Source organism: Cavia porcellus, unplaced genomic scaffold, assembly GCF_034190915.1.
Source record: "Cavia porcellus strain 051 isolate PalLab524CR breed Dunkin Hartley unplaced genomic scaffold, mCavPor4.1 scaffold_6, whole genome shotgun sequence".
NCBI classification, from domain to species: domain Eukaryota; kingdom Metazoa; phylum Chordata; class Mammalia; order Rodentia; family Caviidae; genus Cavia; species Cavia porcellus.
Window position 1 is genome coordinate 90,115,486 of NW_026947489.1, and position 21,759 is coordinate 90,137,244.

Sequence of the window (21,759 nt, forward strand, 5' to 3'; positions counted from 1 at the left end):
GGGATTTTTCTTTACTTGGAAACTGTACAAGGGTTTCAACAGACAGAGAACAGATGAGGGAGTGAGAGCACTGTAACCGCCCCTCACAAGCCTCGCTCTGGGAGTACCTGTTTCCTCTCATGCACAGGCAAGTTTTTATGTCTTACTGTGAAAGAATTCTGATTATATATGAGTTTCACCCAAACCAGTTACCGATTTGTGTTTTTAGAATGAAGGAAATTATAACTAGTCTTTTCCTCCCTTATAGAATAAAAATGTACTTAATGCTGGGTGAAAAGCTCATTTTCAGGCCAGGAATTTAGCTTAGTGGCACAGCGCCTGCCTGGCAAGCACGAGGTCCTGAGTTCGATTCCCAGTACCAAAAAAAAAGAACCAGAAAAATTTATTTCCAGCAGAGCTAATATTTGAAGTGCTAGGCTAAGTTCGGGGCTTTGTATATAATTTATCTAAAAGATCAAGTTAATGGTTCTTGTTACATTGCAAATTTGTTCAGCATTGCTCAGAAGGCTGCTTTACAGGTACATGAAATAACAACAACAAAGTAATAAAAGTTAAATTTGAATGCAATTAGATAAGTGTTTTAGTCATCAAAGTATTTTTACTGGGTACCTTTGGTGTGGGCAGTCTTTTCTAGGCAGTGAAGGTACAGACACAAAGAACAGTTCCAAGTTCTGCTTAAATAGCTTAAAGTCTACTGGAGCTGGAAGAGTTCATAGGTGTAAAAGAAGTGTATATTCAGCTTCGACATTATTTGTACCTTGGGATGATGGAAGCAAAAATATCACAAGTTTGAGCCCAGTCGGGGCAACTTAGTGATTTAATGAGACCCTCTCTCAAAATAAAAAGTACTGGGGATGTAGCTTAGTACGAAGACCCTGGACTTAATTCCCAGCGCTGAAGAGGAAGAAGAAGAAGGGAAGAAAAAAAAAAAGCAGTATGTGTGCATCACGACAGCATTAATACATATTATTCTTTGCCCTCCAAAGCATAACCTTCTAGTTAGAAATCAAAGGAAGTGATTGATTTAAATCTCTTGCTGAAGATGGTTTGGAGTTCACGGTCTCGACAGTGTCTGCTAGGAAGCATTCCGTTGGTGTTCGCCCAGGCTGCCTGTGTAGGGGCTGACAGTTGACACTGATGTTTTCAGTACATTTCTTGATATGACTCGGAGGAAGTCTTCCTTACAGGTCAGGGCTGATACAACAAGCAGGAAACTAGATGGAGTATGTAATAGGAATGTTCAGCCTCATTTGTCAGCATTCTATAAAGTTTAGTAAGCGCTGGAAAAAATGTCTCATTAGAGAACCTGGACAGTCTTCTCTTTACTTGTTTGAAGCTACAGGCAATATATTTTGGCTCTGACTGTCTCCTGCAAAGATCCCCAAACTCTGACCCTCAAATAGCGCTCCTTTTTTCCAAACTTTTTCTGCTGGGCATCTATAGCAGTCTACATGAAATGCTAGAGTGCTCAGGTAGCACCAGCTACTTTGCTGATGAACACCTTGCCAGAGGCACCTGCTGCAAGGGAAATTCATTAGACTTCTGCTCTCCTGGTCAGTTTCTCCCAGCAGGGCCCGTGCTTAGAGCACCTCAGAGTCTGAGTCTTAGTTCTACTGGGTGGACATTTTTAAAAATTTGAAGACAGGTGGTAGTACATAGTTTTAAAAAAGAGAAAGACTTGGCTGTAAAATAAGTCAGAAAGCCAGGCATGGTGGTGTTTGCTTGTATGCCTCGCACTCAGGAGGCTGAGGCTGGAGGATTGCCATGGGTTCCAGGCTATTCTGTGCTACATAGTGAGTTCAAGGCCAGCATCCACTGTATAGTGCAACCCTGTCCAAAAAAATTAAAAAGTAAAAAATAAAAAAAGATCAGAAGCAGAAAGGATGGGAAACAATGGCCAAGACCAAAATAACATTTTCACCCCTTGGTTTTAATAAGGGATCAAGAATCAGTAACAGCAGTTAGGGGATTAAAATTATCTAGTTTTAAAACTTTGACCTTTTGGGGGTCTTAAAAAATTTATAAACTGTTGTTAGAAAACTTTGGAGTTTTTTTTTTTTTTTTAACTTTAAAATAAGCTCAGATTAGTATTCTGTGCTGGCTGCAATATACAAACTCCAAAGCCAAATTTTATGCTCTGAAAACTAATGTGTAAAATTCACATCTTTATTTCTACCCTGCCCAAAAGTAAGAATTTTGAAATTTAATTCTGGCCAATAATGTTAACTGAGATTTGTAAAACTGGTATATTTACTTGTTACTGGGCAAATAAACAGTTTTTGGGAGAATGTTTTCTGTCAAATGTAAGCCTGTTTGGGAGGGGACCAGGGTAGCGTTTGATCTCTTTTCTTGATGTTATAATGGAATCAGGAACTGCATGAACCAAAGCATCGCAATGCGATTGCAGCGCTTAGGCTGCTAGTGTGAGATAGCACACCATGTGTGTGAGGCTGTTACCTCATCTGTGCTCGAGAGACGCTTCGGTCGTAAGTGCTCATGGACAGATGCTCATGACCAATGGGAACAACAGTTAATTCCATTCATCAGCAGTTTTACTTTTTAAAGGTGCGAGTGTAACTTATTAGTCCGTGTGAAGACTTGTTGTTAAGTAGTCAACAGATACTTGTGAGTTGAGCTATTGTTGAGTAACTTATTTATACCTCTTTATACCAGAGATTGGAGGCAGATTTCAGAAATAGGTCACATAAGAAAATAACAGTTCAGGGAATTATAGCGAATGAGATAATGAAGAAACTCATCAAACTGATACGGAGAATAGCAGATGAGCCTGTAGTTTTTGTTTGTTTGTTTGTTTGCTGTTTGTTTTTAAAGCACTGTAACTCTTCACTTCTGCGTCAGTGCATAGACCCAGCAGACATCACAGGCCAATTCGTCCACAGCTCCCCAGTGCACTTCCTCCTCGTTGATGCACGGGATGCTCCTTAGGAGGCACTGTGTGCTGGGACACACAGCGGGTATCACAAGTTAAAAAGAATCAGAATCATACCAAATGTCTTCTTGGACAGTAATGAAATAAGTATAGAAAGAAATAATAGAAAGTAACTTTAGAAAACATACCAGTATTGCAAACTAAACAACATACTATTGAATTAACAATAATTTATTGAATAAACTTAAAGGAAACTTTTGTAATTTCTTAAAACAAATTAGAGCCTATAGTTTTAAGAGATGAGCCACAGATTTGTTTTAGGGATTCCTAGTAGCCAAGTAAAGAGGGCAACAGGATCAGTTATAAGATTTATGCATCGCCGGCATGGTGGCTCACACCTATAATCCCAGCACTCGGGAGGCTGAGGTGGGAGGATCCTTGCAAGTTCGAGACCAGCCTGAGCTACAAAGCAAGCTCAAGGCCTGCCTGAACTGCATAGTGAGACCGGGTCTCAAAAAACACACACACACACCAAAAAAAGATTTATGTATCTATTCACAATTGAAAACAAATATTCAAGAAAGAGAATTCTCCCTTGGTTGTTATATATAAACCAAGTAATGTGTGATAACCTGGAACATATCCTTACAGTGTTGCTAGAATATATATAAAAGCAGAGCAGTGCAAAGAGTAGTATTTACCCAGGTACCTGTTATCTGCAGTTAGCAGATACTTGCATTGTCACTTTGCTTCATCTTTATTTTAAAGCATACATGAGAGATAAAGTGTCTTACATTCTTTTCTTAGTTCTGTTCTTCCCTTCTCTGATCATAAAACTGCTACGTAGCATGTCACAGTTTTTTGATTTTTAATTTTTTTAATTTTATTTTTTCTTCTACTGCATCCATATATCTGTAATAATATTACATCTTTTTAAATGTAACTTTGAAGTTGTAAATATTACATCTTAAAATGTACGTGATAATGTGCTACACGTGTCATCTAAAATTTCTTAATTAGTCTTACATTTGACATCCATGGTGCTATAATCTAGTTCATTAATTTTAAATCTTGAAATATAGTTTTCTATTATATGGAAATAATCTAATTTACTTATCTGTTCCCCAACTATTATATTTTTACTTGTTTTAGTATTTTGCTGGCACAGATTGTCACATTGAACACTCCTATTTATGTTTTAGGTCTTAAGTTCAGGATTTCGCTAGGGCAGTGATCTACCCTAACCATCATGTGGTTCAGGACCAGCATGTCAGGCTTCCGTGGGGTTTTGTTAGGAACGCAGCCTCTTGGGCCCGTCCCACTCCTCTAAATGAGCAGCTCCGAGGATGGGGCAGCAGTCAGGTTGGTGAAGAGGTGGTTCCAGTGCCCTCAGCCTGGAGGCCCTGCTCTATGCGTGCCAGTTCACGGTGGGATTAGCAAGTTTTAGGATTCTCATTGTTTTAAGCTTTGCTAGACATGATCAGATTCCTGTTCATAGAATACTTAATGACTTACAGCTTTACCACGGTGTACAAGAGTTCCTATTTTCTCATACCTGAGATGTAAAGTGTTTAAGAGCTATTTTATATCTTTTCTTCATTGAGCAATGCTTTTTATAGGATAGTTGACCTTTTTCCTATTGGTTTTTGTAGGAACAACATATAACGTCTTTATATATTAATAAAATTATCCCTTTGTCTTTTTGGGTTTATGGTGCTTAAAAATTGTTATCAGATGCACCAGTTTTTAAAATTGTGTATGTTGAAGGTTACAACATGTTTTCATATAAATTACATAGTGAAGTGATTGCTGCAGGCAAGCCAGTTCCCATACTAATCTGATATGGTTCCGAACACATGCGCCTGTGTGTGGTAAGAGCACCTCTCCTCAGCAGTACTGTGCAATACCGTATTACTAAGTGTAGCGCTCACGGGATACACCAGATACCCTGCGTCACTCATCCTACTCATCTGCAGTTTGTACCCTTTGACCTGTATTCCCTGTTCCCTCCTCCCCAGATTCTTCATCAGTCTTGAATGGCCTTTTATTTAGAAAGGCGCTGGGAAAAAAAAAGAAAGGCGTTAAAAGAGAGAATTTTGAGTTGGATTTGATTTGCTACTGGGACACCCCATTGAGCCATATAGCAGCTATTTGGGGCTTATGAAAGAGATGAGAGTTAGAGATTTGGGAAATATTTCTGGGAGGGCAGAAATTTGACACTGCTGAGATGCATAAAATTGCCATAAAAAGTACAGTGAGAAGATGAGGATTAAGCTGTGGGAAGCAGCAGTGGAAAAGGAGACAGGAGAACGAGAGCAAGCAGGAGAATCTGGAGTCCAGCAGTGTTGCGAGGGGCTGTGGGGAGATGCTGATGGAGCAGAAGTCCCCCAGAAGGTATAAAGGCATTCAGGGAGCAGAGGCATGGTGCACAGGAGGCACCTCCTGCAGGTGCCGTGAAGCATGGGAGGAGACGAAAGTTTGGAGGCTGACCAGAGTCCTAGAGCATTTGCCTCCTAAGGGAGGGAGGCAAGGTTGGGACTGCTCCTTCTCTGGCAGCCGTTGGCTAAGTCCATTTGAGCATTGTGCAGGGCAATGTAATTGTGAGTAAGAGGCTATCAAGGTGAATGAAATTGGTATGGTGTTACCAGGTTAGAGCGTTCCAGGTAGGCCACAAAGATCCCAAACTAAGAATAGTAAGCCAGAACCCTTAATAAATCTTGCTTGTTGGGTCTGACCAGGGTGAAGAAAAACAGAAATCTTTGCCCCGTGACTTTGGAAACCTTGTTTAACTTTCAAACTGGCGATGTCAAGGGTTCCAAGTCCTCCACCTCCGGCAGAAATGTCGAGTGGCCCTGTAGCTGAAAGCTGGTGCTACACACAGGTAAGTTCATGTTTTCACCCTGTAAAGTTTTGCATTTTAGAAGGATTTCATGGATAAATAGAAAAGAATTATTGGAAGCCAGGTGTAGTGGTGCACGCCTATAATCCCAAGCATTTGGGAGACTGAGGCAGAAGGATTGTTGCAAGTTTGAGACCAGCCTGGGCTACAGAGTGAGCCCAAGGCCAGCCTGAACTGCATAGAGAGACCCTGTCTCAAAACACCCCCATCATGTTTTTCAATATTGGATTTCCTCTTTCTCTGAGCCATAACTGCCAAATAGCCTGGCATTACTTGGATTTTCACATGGCATCAGAGTCCCTATGACTAGTCTTTTTCAGTGGTTGCTGAAGAGGGGAATCTTCAAAACTAGATCCTGTAGTAGCCACCTTGACAGAGCCCTATGCTAAGCTTCCTCTTTGGAGCAAAGTCTGGCATTTGCAGCCTTCAACCGTGGCATTGGTATGTCAGTTGCAGACTCTTTTAGGTATACTCGCATCATTTGCTTTCCTACCCTGTGCTGTTTTGTTGTTTTTTTTGTTTTCCTGTCCATATTTTTCTCACTTCATCAGTATTTCTCAGAAACCAAAAAAAGCTGTAAAAGTAGTTGGTGAGGGTGAGATTTCTTAAAATCATGAATGAGGAACCTGAGGCAGGAAAAAATTGAACTTCATGCTAGCCAAACAGCACTGGTCCTGTGGGATTAGACCGAGGGAGGAAGGAAGAAAAAGCTCTTCTGATCTACAGCCCGTTTTTTCAGGTTGCCACTTCCTGTATAATCACTTCCTGGTTTTCTATCAACAGATCAAAGTAGTGAAATTCTCCTACATGTGGACCATCAATAACTTTAGCTTTTGCCGAGAGGAAATGGGTGAAGTCATTAAAAGTTCAACCTTTTCGTCAGGAGCCAATGATAAGCTGAAATGGTGAGGAAGAACACCTAGCTTTAAACACTTTTCCATGAAAATTTTTGCCTGTTTGGGTTATGGCACATGGACAAGAATATCAGTCCCTTGAAGGCAGGGATTTTGTTTTATTTTTATTATATCCCTAGCACCTGACACAGAGTAGGTACTCACTAAAACTTTGAATTAATTCAGTGAGTATTGGGACTCAGCAAACTCAGTCCTGTAGGGCAGTTTAAATGAAATGAGAGCCTGTTAGAAACGGTGCCCATATACGTTGTATGGTGGCTGTGTGACACTTGGCAGATATCCTTCTAGAAGAAGTGGCTGCTAAGCTCACCACAGCTACTCATAACACCTGACCGTTGCCAGATTTTCTGGTTTTTCAAGAAAAGCACAAAACTTAGATTTTCACATAAAAGTTGAGCTTTTAAATTGCCTGCTTTTGAGCAGAAAGGGGGATTTATTTGCTCGTGTAACCGCACAGACCAGCCTGCAGAATGGGCCTCAGCAGGCCAGTGGTGAGAACAAGGCCCCTCTCGCCGCTGTCTCCATGCTGTTGCACGGCTCAGCACTGGCCTCCCTGGTGCTGGCGAGGGCCATCACCCACTGCCTGCCAATGAAAGGCTATGCGCTATCTCGGAACTGACTGCGACCGGGGTGGCCTGACAGCTGCTCAGGCACTTAGGTCCAGGCCCCAGGAGCTAATCCCTGCACCAGGGAGTGTGGTCCCCTCTAAACTGTGTGTCCTCCTGAAGAGGGGCAGGCATTAAAGGGTGTACCCCTGTGCCCACCCCACAGACCATATCATGGCTCTGGCCTCTGCTTTGTCTCCTGATTCTGCGGCTTGAACTCAGGGCCTTATGCATGCAAGGCAAGCGTGCTGCCCCAGCACTGCACCCCAAGCTGAAAACTTGTGTCTGACTCGCCAGTGTGGATCCTGGTAACTGGCTATTCATTCACTTATGTTTTTTCACTGTGTGTCTTAAGCAGCATGCCTACTACATGTTGAGAGAAGTGTTTATTCCCAGGCATTGTATTTAAACCCACAGTTTTAGCATATTGTGCTGTGATGTGTGTGACACCTGCATCCCCCAGAGCAGCGCTGGATGTGGCCACCTGTCTGAGAAAGGTGCCACGACACTGGCAAGGCCTGAGGGTGCAGATGGCCTGTGGATTTGGGTGGCAGAAGCAGTGTCTCAACCACATGCGTTCAGCTAATGACATTTATAGTTTAACTCAGTTGAACCTGTTCATTCTGTCTGGGTTTTGTTTTGACTCATCTATAACAGATTGGCATCTCTAATTCTGCTTAGAAGCCTGGCTTGGAACTCTGCAGCGTGTCAGAGGGTTTACTTTGTCTGAGCTTCCTCCATACTGCCTCCTTTATTTAAATCTGAGATCACTGCCAGATTCATATAGTGTCTATAAAAACTTACTATTGACATACTTGTTTAGAATATTTTTTTCTCTCAATGTTGGTATTAAAGGACCTTATGCTTGCCAGGCAGGTGCTTTGGCCGCTAACTCCCCGCCCCTATGATCTTTTTTATTCATGGTTTTGCCATAGTCCCAACAAAATGAAGAGCTTCCTTTTTTGAGAAAGAAGATTGTAATATAACAAGACATGCTGAATTTTCCAGTATTTGAGGAGAAAGAGGGTGAATTGGGAGGCTAGGAGAAAGAAAGAGATGCAAGGGGTGTTTTATTGATTCTAGAATGCTCTTTATTTTGCTGTAAAAGGTGACCCAGGTCACTCTAGAGAAGTGGTTCCCTTTCTACTGAGCCATAACCTTGTGGCATGGGCCTGGGCCCTTATTTTTTTGACATCTCCTAATTCTGATGTTATATCTATACTGTCACTTCACTTATGTCTAAGGGTATTTTTAACCCGTTTTCCTATCTGTTCTGACAGGTGTTTGCGAGTAAACCCAAAAGGGCTTGATGAAGAAAGCAAAGATTACCTGTCCCTCTATCTTTTACTGGTCAGCTGTCCAAAGAGTGAAGTACGGGCAAAATTCAAATTTTCCATTCTGAACGCCAAGGGAGAGGAAACCAAAGCTATGGGTAAACGTCCTTTTCTCTTGTCTCCTTTCACGTCCAGCAGGCTTATACCTGGACAGGTTGTGGATTTGAACCAGTTTTGAGTAACCCTAAACATTACTTTCTTTTCATCCCAGAGAGTCAACGAGCTTATAGATTTGTGCAAGGCAAAGACTGGGGATTCAAAAAATTCATCCGTAGAGATTTTCTTTTGGATGAGGCCAACGGGCTTCTACCTGATGACAAACTTACCCTCTTCTGCGAGGTGAGTGCTTTACCCTGCCGAGAGACTGGCCATTCCCACACTTGGTGGGCATCGGCAGCCTTGGTGGTGCTGCGAGTCGGGGATGTGGAAGGGAGCAGAGTCCCGAACGGCTAGCGATTTCAAGGTTTGGGGCGGTTCACCTTTCCGCTTGTTGCTGTTCATCACAATGGAGATTGTGTGCCATTTTAGTGTGTGTCAGTTTTGAATAGCTTGGCTTGGGATTCTTGCTTTTTTCCTTTAGCATTTTTTCATTTTTTAGCATTTGGAAGAGCTGTCGCTTCAAGCTTAGGAAAGTGACCAGCAACTAAATGTGTCTGTTCCTTCAACTTCCTTTCCCCTCCAGTGGGAAGGGTTTGTGTGTTTGACAGTGGATCTCTTTCCTTTTCCACCTTTCGGATTTCGTGACCCCATCAGCAGCTGAGTTCTAGTTTGTCTTGCTGGAGCCATCGTGAAACAGGAAAGTGGGGTGAGAGCTGTGTGAAGCTTGCTGCCTCAGAGCTAGCTAGGAGTTGGCTGCAGTCAGGAAGGAAGAGTCCCCTGTCTCTCAGAGCCTCGAGCCTTTCCAGGTTTACAGGCAAAGTCCCGAGACAGTGAACTGGAAAGAGAGTTCTTGCGCAAGGACTGTACATACTAATCAGGTGTCTCCTGCTGTCTCCTATATGTGCAGACATCTGCAGTCACGTTATGATAAAGGAATAGAACCTCCCGCCCACAGCGTGTCCCTGTGTGCAGATGGGCAGGGTCACGTTGTGCTCAACTCCGTGTGGCAAGGAAGAGCTTTGTACCAGGGGAGGGCGCAGGCCTTCCCTGATGCCAGCCTGCCTGTTGGAAAACAGGCTCACTCTGCGCGCTCATAGCGGTTCAGGAGTGCCCCGAGGGTTCCTGCCCTTCCGCAGAAGAAGCCTGGTCAGCAGTAGCAGCCTTCTGTATTTCAGCAGAACAAATAATCGCTAATGATTATAAAGCAAGCAGGTATGGGGTATAAAGATGCCATGCGAAATACATGCAGGAGCATGGGTTGCATGGTAGCTGTTCCCTCTTCCTTTTAATTGCTAAGTAAAGAATGGGCAGATCTGTAGTGACAGGTAAAACGGGGCAGTGGTTTCATGTGTGATGAACTTGAATTTGGTGTAAGCTGTAGTCACAGGTCAAGCCCGGTGCCAGAGTGAAGAAATAATAATTAGCTGGTTTTGTGTGATGGGAGGCATTACATAAACAGCATCCATTTTAGTCTTCACCTGTCTCAGAGGCTTGTATTTCAAGAAAAACTTTAAAATAGTGGAAAATTCTAATTTCGCTGGGAACGAAAGTCAGTCTTCAAAGTGTTTTCCAAAGAAAATCTCCTCTAAATAGCATCTGGCATTTTAGGAAGTGTCGCTGCCTTTCCTGCAGCACTTCTGGGCCGCAGCCCCTGTCCCTAGTGCATTCCACTGCCCTGACCCCCACGCCAACCCTCCTGTTGCGGAAGCCAGCCCGCCCGTGCCAGCCCGATCCCCACTGAGGTCTGAGGCTGGGTTCCAGCGCGCTCCTCACTTTCCCATCTGAGCTCTCAGGAGAAATCCTGTGGTTAAGTTTAGAGCTGCCTTACTGACTTAGAAGGGAAGTGAGATGACACGTTGGAACGAGGAGATGTTGAACAGGGAAGCGTCTGCTGGGTTCTGCTGATGCCATCGGTTTCTTACCACCGAACCAGGTGTGCCATCTGTTCCTCTCACTTCTCGCTTGGCCACAGGTGCTGAGTGTTGCTTCTCATACTTGGGCCGGTGCCTAGTGAGACTCGTTTCTGTTCCAAGCTCTCTGTGGACTTAGTAGCATTCAGCTTCGCAAGACGGTTGCGTGGGGTGTGTATTGGATGTGTGGGTTTCAAAAATGTCTGCAGCTCATCTAAGTTCTTCGCGCTTTTCATAGCTGCATCCTTTTTTTTGTACAAGTTCTATCCCTTTGGCCTGTTTCTTTCGCCTTTATCAATGGAACATTTGTAAACAAGTTGTTTTAATCATCTTTACGTCTTAACTACCATTGATTTATTACTGAGAGGCATCTGTGAGGTTCTTGCACATGGACCTTCAGGATATCAGTGCATTGTGCGCTGTCCACCCTCAGCTGTGGCCTGTGCACTTCTGTTCTGTCCTGGTGCAGTAAGTTCACTTGTCTCAAGGGCTTTTTGGTGTTCCCAGAAGCCACAAGAGGGAATTCCAAGGTGAAAGACAGAGTGATGTGCTAGCTGTTTGGGCTGTATCTCAGTGGTATTATCATCATTGCACTTGGATACAATTGGATTGTAAGTTGGAAATATTAAATGTGTGGCACAGTTTGCAGTGGGCCACACTGGGTTCACTTTCAGTCCTCCTGATGCTTTGTTTTATTAGGAATTCTTTCTAAATGGCAGTTCTTTGGTTTTTGTTTCTCTTTTTGTCTTTTTGAGATGATATTGCTACGTAGTTTCAACTGGCCTTGAGCTCACTGTGTAGCACAGGCTGGCCTTGAGCTCACAGTGGTCCTCCTGCCTCAGCCTCCTAAATGCTGGAATTACAGACATGTGCCACCACATCTGGCAATGTGGCAACTCTTGCAAGTTGATTTTGTCCAGTTAACTTGCATGAAGCATTTTCAAGCATTTCCTGAGGTGTCCCATGCCACAATCCTTTGAGCCAGACTAGCTAGCTGCTTTTTCATTTCATGTTACAGGGAGAGACGCAGTGCCTCGGGAGGTCAGGTAATTTTCCCTGACATTGTGCAGCAAATTAATATCATGGCTGTGTCAACCTCGCCCATCTCCTGTCCGCTGATTACCTGTGTGGGCCACATGCCACTCACCCAGGAGAGGAAGCAGGCTCTGCCAAGTGCTCCTGACAGTGCTCCTTCAAGAATGACAAGAATGACAGAGACACGAGAGCAAGTGTCAGTGGCACTTTTAATTTTCTCTAAATAACTGGGACCACAGAAAATCTTCATGTAAATTTTCAGTTCCTATTGAACTATCTCACTTATTTAGTGCTGTTAGCACTAAAGATGCTTGTGTTTTCCCTTCACTATGCTCCCGACAAGTAGAAGATTCCAGTGCCTCTTTGTGACATTACAGTTAAAGATGAAACAGGAATCCCCTTATGCAATAGGAAATTCCAGTTATAAAATATCCAGACACGTTTATTCTTTTAAAACATCCATTCTTAAGCACAGATTAGTCCTCATGGCCCAGGAATGTGTATTTTTGTCAAATTTTAAATAAGTAAGTCTCATTAAATTTTTCCTTTTTTATTAGTGAATTGTTGTATTATTTTTACACTGTATGGAAGTGCCAATATTTGATTATTTTTTGCCTACAAAAGTGCTGATTTCCCCACACTTGTAGTTTCACCACTCTGGGAGACAAAGGCAGAAGTCCGAGCCCAGGCACTTAGTGATTTAGCAAGACCTTGTCTCAGAATTTAAAAACTGATCTTGGATTCACTGTGTATCGCAGGCTGACCTTGAACTCATGGCAGTCCTCCAGCCTCAGCTTCTCACATGCTGAGATTATAGGCATGAGCCACTATGCCTGGCTCACAGAATTTAAAAATGTTTAAAAATTTAAAATGTTTTTTTAAAAAATTGGGAGTTGGAGATTTAGCTCAGTGGCACGAGTGCCTGTCTGGCAAGTGTGAGGTCATGAGTTCAATTTCTGGTACCAAAAAAAAAAAAAAACAAAAAGGGATGGGGGATAGGTCAGTGACAAGGCTCTGGGTTCAGTCCGCAATACTGAGGGGGAAAATTGATTGAATGTGTAACATTGTAGCTTATAAATCATACTAATGTAGGGAACCTACCAACTAACATGTGATCACCAATAAGTTAGAACTAATAATACATTATTCTCCCTTGTCCCCAAGACTTTTCTATTTAGATAATGAAAAATAACTATGTTGAATTTTATGCTATCATCCTCATTTTTAGGTCTGAATAATACAGTTAAGATTTGTTTTTGAACTTTATAAAAATCATGTCATTTAATGTTTCTAAAATTTACTTTGTGAAAATAATTATTTTTTAGTGCAGTATAATAACCTGTGGTGTAAATGTACATTTTACTTATTTTCTTATTGATCAACATTTAGAGTAAGAAATGGTGATGCTGGTATAAACAATTCCCAGTGTCTGTCTGTTTTCTTAATTTTTCTCTCTAGTGCTTGGGATTGAACCAGGTCCTCACACAGTCCTCTGCCACTAGCTGTGTCTCCACCTCCTGTTGAGACAGGCTCTCCCTAAGTTACTGAGCTGGCCTCCAATTTGTGATCCTCCTGCCTCCTGTGCCACCACGTGTGGCTTGATTCTCTTAATTGTATTGAAGTTAAAAATACACTTCCAAGGGTTTTACTCTGACTGAATGTGTAGATGAGATGTGCAAGAATTGGCACAATCTTTAGTCTTCCATGAAATTTTCTTTCTTAAAAAAGGAGTTGATTTTAAAAGTGAGACCCTTTTACATTTTGAGATTTAGGGGATTATGCAGCCTTCCTGAAACATTTTCATGCATTCATTTATAAGATGACATAAATGTCACAGTCACATCGTAGTCACAGCTGCAATTCTGAATGAGTCTCCATAGTCAACTTTATAGACATTAAAAAAATCTTTAGTTTTTCTGAAAATGGTCTCATTTTAGCAGCATCATTTGCAGAGGAAAACAATTCCTTTCTAGGCTAAAGTTTGGGCTCTGAAGACTCATTTGTAAATGCCATTTAAAATTTATTTTTAATTAAGCGTATTTAATGTTGGTAAGAGGTGCCAGACACTGGGAGCTCTGGAGACTGCAGGCATCTATATATCTGCAGAACAAGCCGAGCTCAGACAGGAAAGGTACATTCTCCTTCCTGCTGTGTTCCTGTCTGTGTCTGGAGAGAGAAATGGCCCCACGGAGAGGTGTCCCAGTCTCTGGGCCCCACTCATTTCCAAGCTTGCATCTCGCCAGCAGAAGGTCCGGTGGTAACTGTAGTCTATGTGAAACTCAGCTCGGCTTTTGCCAATTCATTTTACCCAGTCTACTAAATTGCCATCAAGTGTTAATGACTTTGGGCTTCTGTCAGCCTGGCTTCATCCGAGCTGGAAACACAGTGCCAAGAGCGTTCCTCCACTCCCTTCATTGGCCATCTCTGGAGGTTCCTGCCTTTTCCTATGAGGAAGTTGGATTTAATTGATCTTTTCCTTTTCCTTTTCCTTCCCCACCTCCTTTTAATCAGTGTTTTAGAGCTGTAACTAGCAGTGGGTAACTCTACTTTTGGTATTAATATTATATCAAAAGAAATGAAGATATTAATGTGAGAAATATCTGAGTCAAATTAGAAATCTTACTGAGGACAAGAGAACCTCTGTGGGGTGATTTGTGCTAGGTCCTGGGCTATTAAAATAATGTTGTAATCTGCCTCTGATAAATGTGCTGCTAATGCTCAGCACATTCATAATTGATTAACTCGGCTGCCTCATTGCTAAGACAGTAACAGTCAGCTTTAAACAAGTAAGTTTCTCCGCCTGATAGTAAATATCAGACTTGTGCACAGACAGCTTGCAAGTCGTTTGGGTGGGGCATTAACTGCGCTGCTAGGTTCCAGGCTACAGCTGAGGGTGACTTGCACGTTGAAGGGTAAAAGAAATCTGGGTCATTAAGGGTCTTCTAAGTCTGCCTTCTTGCCAGATTCAGGAGTGGCAAGCAAAGAAAGGGAGCTCTGCTCAGATCGAAGTTTTCTAACCTGGTGTGATAGAGGTGATCAATCCTCTTTGCAGGGTCTCATCTTTCATTCAGTAACTGACACTTTATAATATTGTGTGATTTTTGTATATCCTTGTACTTGGGACCCCAAAAGTTTATCTGAATTTCACTGACCCTCCTAGAAGTTAGCTTGCTTTGTCTCTAGACTGAACAGTCAGTTCAGCCGAAGCCATGTGGACCTGGATCCCTGCACTAACCTGGCATCACCATTGTGTTCCAAAGCTCTGCATGCACATACAGCTGGGGCCAGCCATCTTTAGGTCAGTGTCACAGATGACTTCCCTGTGTAAAGTCATGGTGTCCCCACTTTACTATCCCGCCTAGAAAGATCTTCCAAGCCCAGTCCTCACTGGTCAGTAGTGTCATGTTCGTGAGACTCACATTTTTAGGTGCGCAGTTACTCTACAGGCCTGCCTGAAATCAGGGGAGCACTTTGGGGCTGAGCTTAGGAGATTCTTTTCTCTGCTGAGTTTCAGTGGTATTTTTGTAAGAGTTCTCTGTATTTAGCTTTCTATCTAAGGGAGAATAAGATAAATACTTGAGGTTTAATGTGTGTTTCTGGCAGAGTCCCCTCTGGTGGCTTTGCCAGGTCTAGTGCAGAGAGGTGAAACTTAATAGAAACTGGAGAAGAATTTGTGGGACATTCTTGCCATTGTTCTGGAAAGGTGAAAAGTAAGTAGGAGTGTGATAAGTAGGAAATTACTTGCTTCAGAGGGAAAAGCCTGATTTGTAGAGGTGGTTTCAAGAGAAGGTGTATCTGAATGTTCTGCTGCATCAAGGAAGAGGTCACCCTCACCTGCCGGGAGGGAAATCTCTGCCATCAAAAGCTTTGGGTTGTCCCCTGTATTCCATAGGTGAGTGTGGTCCAAGATTCCGTCAACATTTCCGGCCAGAACACTATGAACATGGTGAAGGTTCCCGAGTGCCGGTTGGCAGACGAGCTAGGAGGGCTGTGGGAGAACTCCCGGTTCACAGACTGCTGCCTGTGCGTTGCTGGCCAGGAGTTCCAGGCTCACAAAGCCATCTTAGCAGGTAGGTGTCTCTTCATGGCTCACGGGGATACTGGTGAGACAAGCAGCAGCAGAGGCTGTGTGATTACCTTTGTGCCGTAAGTTAGCTGCACATGCGCATGCGAGCGTGTGCGCGCACACACACAGACACACACACCCTGCAACTACATGGCCTTTACAGTGTGAGGATATTAGGGCTACCCTTCATAAGAATATATTTCTGTTTTTCTTTTGAGCCCCCATGTCAAGAAATGGATAAGGATTTGCAAAGGTTTTAAGAGCCTTTACACCAGAGAGTAGATGCCACGGCAGCAGTGAGCAGGAACTTCGAACACAGGGAGCAGATCTTGGACTTGGGACTGAATAGCATCTAGCCAAGTCCCCAGCCCCGGAAGGCTCCGCCCGGCCCTCTCTGCGGTAGAGGAACCGTTGCCACTGATGTGCAGGGTCAGGTCTGGGCTATAGAGAGGCACAGCCTGACGCAGAGGGGGGTCCCTGTGTGAGGGCTGACTTGAGCTCCCAGGAAAGGGTGGCAGAAGCAGCCTGTAGTAACATGCAGCACGCTCCTCTCCACCCTCCCATTCCCTGGCCAGCTAGGCGCTGCGGAGGCCAGGACCTAGCCCTAACCAGGCCCTCAGCGCCGCCAGCGCTTCCTCCTGCCTCCAGGCCCTGACTCGCTCCCCGCCACAGTGGCTGAGGAGCCCCTCTGCGTATGCCAGCGGATGCCTCTGCTTCACTTCTGTCCACCTCAGCCTGCTTGTCCAGAAACCGTTCAGGCAGCTCCCATCCCGCACGTCCGCTCTGCCTCTGCAGAGCTGAAGTCCTTGAGCAGACACATTCACTACTTCTTTCCCCCACTTATCCTCAGCTCACCTCCATGCTACAAAGGCAGTTTTCCAGAGTTACATAGATGACCTGCCACTTGTTAAATTTTAGAGACTCTTTAGTTTATGCATCACTTGACTCCTCTCTCTGGTCTTCTACTTCTCTGGCTATGTCTAGTATGTGGCCAGCCTGTCCCTTCACTTGTCCTTTCAAACATGGGTGAGCACCTGCGCTGTCACTGGGTGATTGTACTTATCCCATTACATCAGCCCCTGTCTACCACTGAGAGTCCCTGAGACACACAGCCTGCTGCAGTGGGCCCTTCCCTACCAGGGACAAAGCCTGCAGTCTTGAGAGTAGTAGCATGTGTTTAGTGCCTTAGAGCTTTGTGACTTGTAAGAACAGTGAGAATTAATATCCTTTTGGTATAGATTAAAATTCTGACCTTCGGAAGGTTAAGTGATTTGCCCAAGAATACATGTAGAAAATGGCAGAGCTAAAATTAGTTCTTTCTGACATAAACTATAGGCCAAAAGTGCCAGTTCCTTGCCAGCATGTGGCCCTCCTACATGGTCCATCTGTTCTTCCAGTCTTACATAGTGGCTGGTAGTCTCAACTTTGACCCAGACCCCCAATTTATTCAACAATATGAACAAATTTGTGCTCTTAGCCATTTTACTACTTTTCACATTTGAAATTAAGTTGATTTCTTTTTCATGGTATTCATTAAAGTAGAATGTGCCTGGGTTAGAAGACCAGTTCTCAGGCTTGTTTTTCAAGCCTCTATCCCCATCTCTAAAGAGGAAAACTAAATTTAAATTACCCCTAATGAGAGAAATTACCTAATAAGGAAGATGACTTTATCAGGTAGGGTGAGCTTTGCAGAGTCACAAACCATTGCACTGAGGCTCTCCACCCCAGGGTTTGTCATCTGTCTTAAGAGTGCACAGCCCATCTGGTCACTGCCTGCTAGCAAGTCCAAAGCGGGAGCTTTTTGCTGTGTGGTCGATAGCGATGGAGGAAACACGGCGAGGTTCCAGCCAGCACCCGGGTACTAGGACACTGTGCTCAGACTGTGAGGAACCTCCCATTGGAACCCCCAGATCTATACAGAAGATCTGGCATATTCCAACTCCACTAGAGTCATCCTTAAAAATGGGTGGGGGCCAGGGGTACAGCTCAGCGGCACAAGCACCTGCATGGTAAGCACGAGGTCATGTGTTCAATCCCCAGTACCAAAAACAAAAACAAGAAAAGGGGTAGTTGGAGTAGAGCTCATAAATCATTTTTAAAGTAATGACCTTTTCTTTTCCATTATGTATTACAATTTTTTTCTCATCAGTATGATATATGAAGAAAGGAATTTGGTAATTCTGGCGTAGGCTGAGGCTAAGACCCTCTCAGCAGTAGATCAGAAAGTGATCTTGTAACTGTGGCAAGTTGAGATCCCCATGTGATAACCTCGTCTCCTTGTTTCCCTTTTGCCTTGTAGCTCGTTCTCCAGTCTTCAGTGCCATGTTTGAACATGAAATGGAGGAGAGCAAAAAGGTGTGTAAGGTCGGGATGTTTCTGCGGGCCAGGTGAGCAGTCAGGTGGCTCCCCAGTTGGCAGCAGATTGATTTCCCTAATTATTCTTCCTCATTGTGCTATTACAACAGTAAAATCCCCCAACAGACACCTTCCCAGTTCAGTGAGCAGTGGTCTATTAACATTTCAGGTAAAGCAGGTCCTCTGAATTCCTAGGCAGTCATCCAGATGGTCCTGAGTGGGCACATTAGACCCTTGTTCCTGTTGGAGCAGGCCAAGGTGGTCTGTGTGCAGGAGGGAGGCTGCAGCCCTCAGGGCTGAAGAGAAGGTTTCCAGGGATGGGAGGTCTTCAGTGAGGCAAGCTTCTCTTCTGGCTGGAGCTTAAAATCGTGAAAATAGTTTAGGAATTTTGTTCTGTTGCAATATTTCTCATTTTCAGTTTTTCTGGCATAGAATCGAGTTGAAATCAATGATGTGGAGCCTGAAGTTTTTAAGGAAATGATGTGCTTCATTTACACGGGGAAGGCGCCAAACCTTGACAAAATGGCGGATGACTTGCTGGCAGCTGCTGACAAGGTGAAGTAAGGATAGAAAAGTAATCACAGGACTAGGAGCTACCGTGACCTCCTGAATTTTGTGAATGGGCTTTCATATTGCGTCTCGGGTAAATGAGTGTGTGCCCTTGGGCAGCCAGGACACGCTGCCATCATTCTGACCCAAGTGTTAGTGGTGGCTCCCTTTTTGTTCTCACAAGCATCCTGCTCTGAATGATGCAGTCTCCCTAACTGTGGGAAAGGATTAGCTTGGCTTTTACTTCTCTGCCTCATCTCGTATTGAGCCATAATGAGAGTAAAGATCCAAGTAATACCAACATTTGAATTGTGCTTTAAGGTTTACAAAATGTATTTTAGCTCATTAACAAACTGTGTTGTTTACTTGGTTCATATTTTCAGCTTTCATTAAGTAGTGACTGAAATACACTATAGTTCTTCAAAATGATGACAATAGCCCTTTGGAGAAACGGAGATCCTGAATTTATCCAAGTGAAATATTTGCCATTTTCACTACAGGATTTCTTAGAACCTGTAGCATGTTACACGCTGAGGGTTTTCTAAAAGGGAATAGGTAGGCAGCATCTCTCCAGTTTGGAATCCGTTTCTCAAGGATCACCCCTAAAGATCAGTGGTCCTCAGAACACTCACTGGAAAACTCATGTTTATTATATAGGGACATCAGCTGGAGCTTGAGGCACGGTGTGTCCAGGCTCCTCCGCCTGTGTTAACCCCGTGGATGCCTTTCTTGTGTGGGAGTGAGGACAGTTGATGTGAGGGTGACCGGTGTGAAAGAAAGTGCTTTGCCTAAGGGTACCCCTTCTTTGTCATGATGCCACACCCTCTGCTAAAAGTAGATTCCAACCAAAGGCCCAGAGCCATCCTTCCCAGGGTGAGCTCAGGGTGATCGGCTCCTGCCTGCCTTCTGCCAGGGGGCAACGGAAGACACCTGGGCGCGCAGCAGACTGTCACCACTCGGGAGTGCTTGTAGAGGACGTGGCCTGTGTACCTAATCACTGCTCCTGATGATCAGAATAATAACTGGGTCCTTATTTTCCTGTTTCAGTACCTCATGCATACAGTCAGCAGTGTGGAAAGTCTGTATCTTCCAGTTTACCTCAGTTTTAGCAGGGGAAGCTTGTTTTCAGGGATGACAATAGCAATGTATTCATTGCAAGCTCTAGGAAAGTAGAAGACACAGCCTAGGGGCTGGGGATATTTAGCTCAGCGGCATAAGCACCTGCCTTGCAAGCAGGCAGTCATGAGTTCGATCCCCGGTACCAATAAAAACGAAAAAGACAAAAAAAAAGAGGCAGCCTGGTGCCTGCTTTTCTTATAGTTCATATGGTTTTGTCTGCCCTGCCCTCTGGTTTTCAACAAAGTGGTCACTTGTACACATAAAAGATTTACTTATTCCCCTCATCTTCCAGATTCCATTGAGGATAAATAGTGCTTTATTTTTAAGGTGTTACAATAAAAATCTTTATTTAGGTTTGGTCAGTACAGGTAAGATACGCAGGAGTCAGGAAGGACTAACAGGATACAGCAGTTCATAAAAATATTAATTATTGGCTGGGTGTGGTGGCTTACGCCTGTAATCCCAGCACTCTGGAGGCTGAGGCAGGAGGATCCTTGCAAGTTCGAGTTCAAGACCAGCCTGGGCTACAAAGTGAGCTCAAGGCCAGCCTGACCTGTGTAGAGAGACCCTGTCTCAAAAAGACCAAAAAAAATGAATTATGCATCCAAATTTCTTCAGCATTCAGTCACCTAAGGAAAAATGCACAGGCTGTGGTAGGAAACTGTAACTGAAACTACTGCAGGACTCCATCAGCAAGTCCAGCTTTTAGTGGCTAAAACTACTGTGCAAGGCAGACTTGGCAGTCATAAAGTTCCATCTCCCAAACCCGAGTCAGTGTAAGAGCATAGGTGAGAACGCCCCACAGCGCAGGTTTGTGCAGACACCATGGCGTCACACTTTAATGAATGATTTCTGTGTACAACTTATGTTAAGTCTTAAAAACAAGGACAAATAAGATGGCAAGATCCACCTTAGAAACGCTGAGGCCCAAGCCAGGGTTAGGCTTCCATGTGTATCTGGGGTCTCCTCCAGTACTGTAATGGGCTGGGGATCAGCTTGAGCCAGCGGGTAGAGCGGGGTGAGGCAGGGCAGGGCTTCCACCGACAGATCCCTCACTGGACTAGAGCAGCCCAGGCGGCAGGGCTTGCGATCTATGAATGAGGAAGATCTGAAGAGTGCATTTTGAGGCCCCATTGGGAATTTCCTGCCAGTCCTTGCTCTAAGCTTATTTGAAAACATTTTTTCTTTTATCCTTCCCTGTGCATTTTAGGGAAGTAGAGTAAGAATTCTTTCATAGAAGGATCTAAACACCTAGGCTTTTCTCAGGAGGCTGAAACAGCGTCTTCTGAGCTTTTCAGTCTCCTGGGGATATGTGTAATTAGACCAAAAACAAAACAAAACACGTTGCCCAGGCCTGGGAGACACAATTTCAATCTCTCGGGTAAGTATTGCCATTAGGAAGGTTTTCCAGAAGCATAATTAAGAAAAAAACTTTGTCCCACAAGGGACAAGAATGGCTACTTTTGTCTAATTATGCAGTAGGGATCAGAGCTATTCACAGTGAAAGTTCTTTTAAAAGAACGTATTAGAGAGGATAAGAGAAGTAGTCTGGGCAGCGCTGTCTCAAGATGGAACATTGACACAACCTTTCCAGCTTCCAACACAGAAACGGCAATCTCATTTCTTGCCTGTCTAGTGTCATTGCTGTGTTCCATGGAAACTGCTTTCCTATTACTCAAATGTAAAAAATTAAAGCTACACCACAACCAATACAACTCTCCTTTGGCTGCAGGCGATTGAGTGCCAACAGAAAGGCCCCCAGCCAGGCCCCGGGAGAGCCCTGCCGCCCAGGCACTCCCGACGCACCCGTGCGGAGGCTGAGGGGGCCTCAGAGCATCTGCTGTCCTGTGAACTGATGAATGCCATTTTTATTTTGTGTGGTCTTTTATTTCCTTCCTCTTCCTTAGCCCTGAAGTTTCTTAGTAAGTTCCTAATCTCATACCAGAGAACCAGTAGTAGCATTACATCAAACCCAGTCTGCTAG

General features: G+C 44.0%; 1 protein-coding gene across 6 annotated transcripts in view; it reads left to right on the forward strand.

Moving 5' to 3' along the window:
• Window positions 1-21,759, forward strand: part of Spop (speckle type BTB/POZ protein) — a 74,441-nt gene that overhangs the window by 49,381 nt on the left and 3,301 nt on the right. For 5 of the 6 annotated variants that reach the window (XM_063251373.1, XM_013149549.3, XM_013149550.3 and 2 more), the window contains 7 exons: window positions 5,629-5,771; window positions 6,573-6,694; window positions 8,589-8,740; window positions 8,854-8,981; window positions 15,579-15,756; window positions 18,052-18,107; window positions 18,540-18,662. In XM_063251373.1, coding sequence (XP_063107443.1) covers window positions 5,694-5,771; window positions 6,573-6,694; window positions 8,589-8,740; window positions 8,854-8,981; window positions 15,579-15,756; window positions 18,052-18,107; window positions 18,540-18,662 — 837 coding nt within the window. In that variant the 5' untranslated portion in view covers window positions 5,629-5,693. Of the gene's footprint in view, window positions 1-5,628; window positions 5,772-6,572; window positions 6,695-8,588; window positions 8,741-8,853; window positions 8,982-15,578; window positions 15,757-18,051; window positions 18,108-18,539; window positions 18,663-21,759 lie in introns of those variants that run through there. The other variant, XM_063251377.1, reaches the window with a different exon arrangement.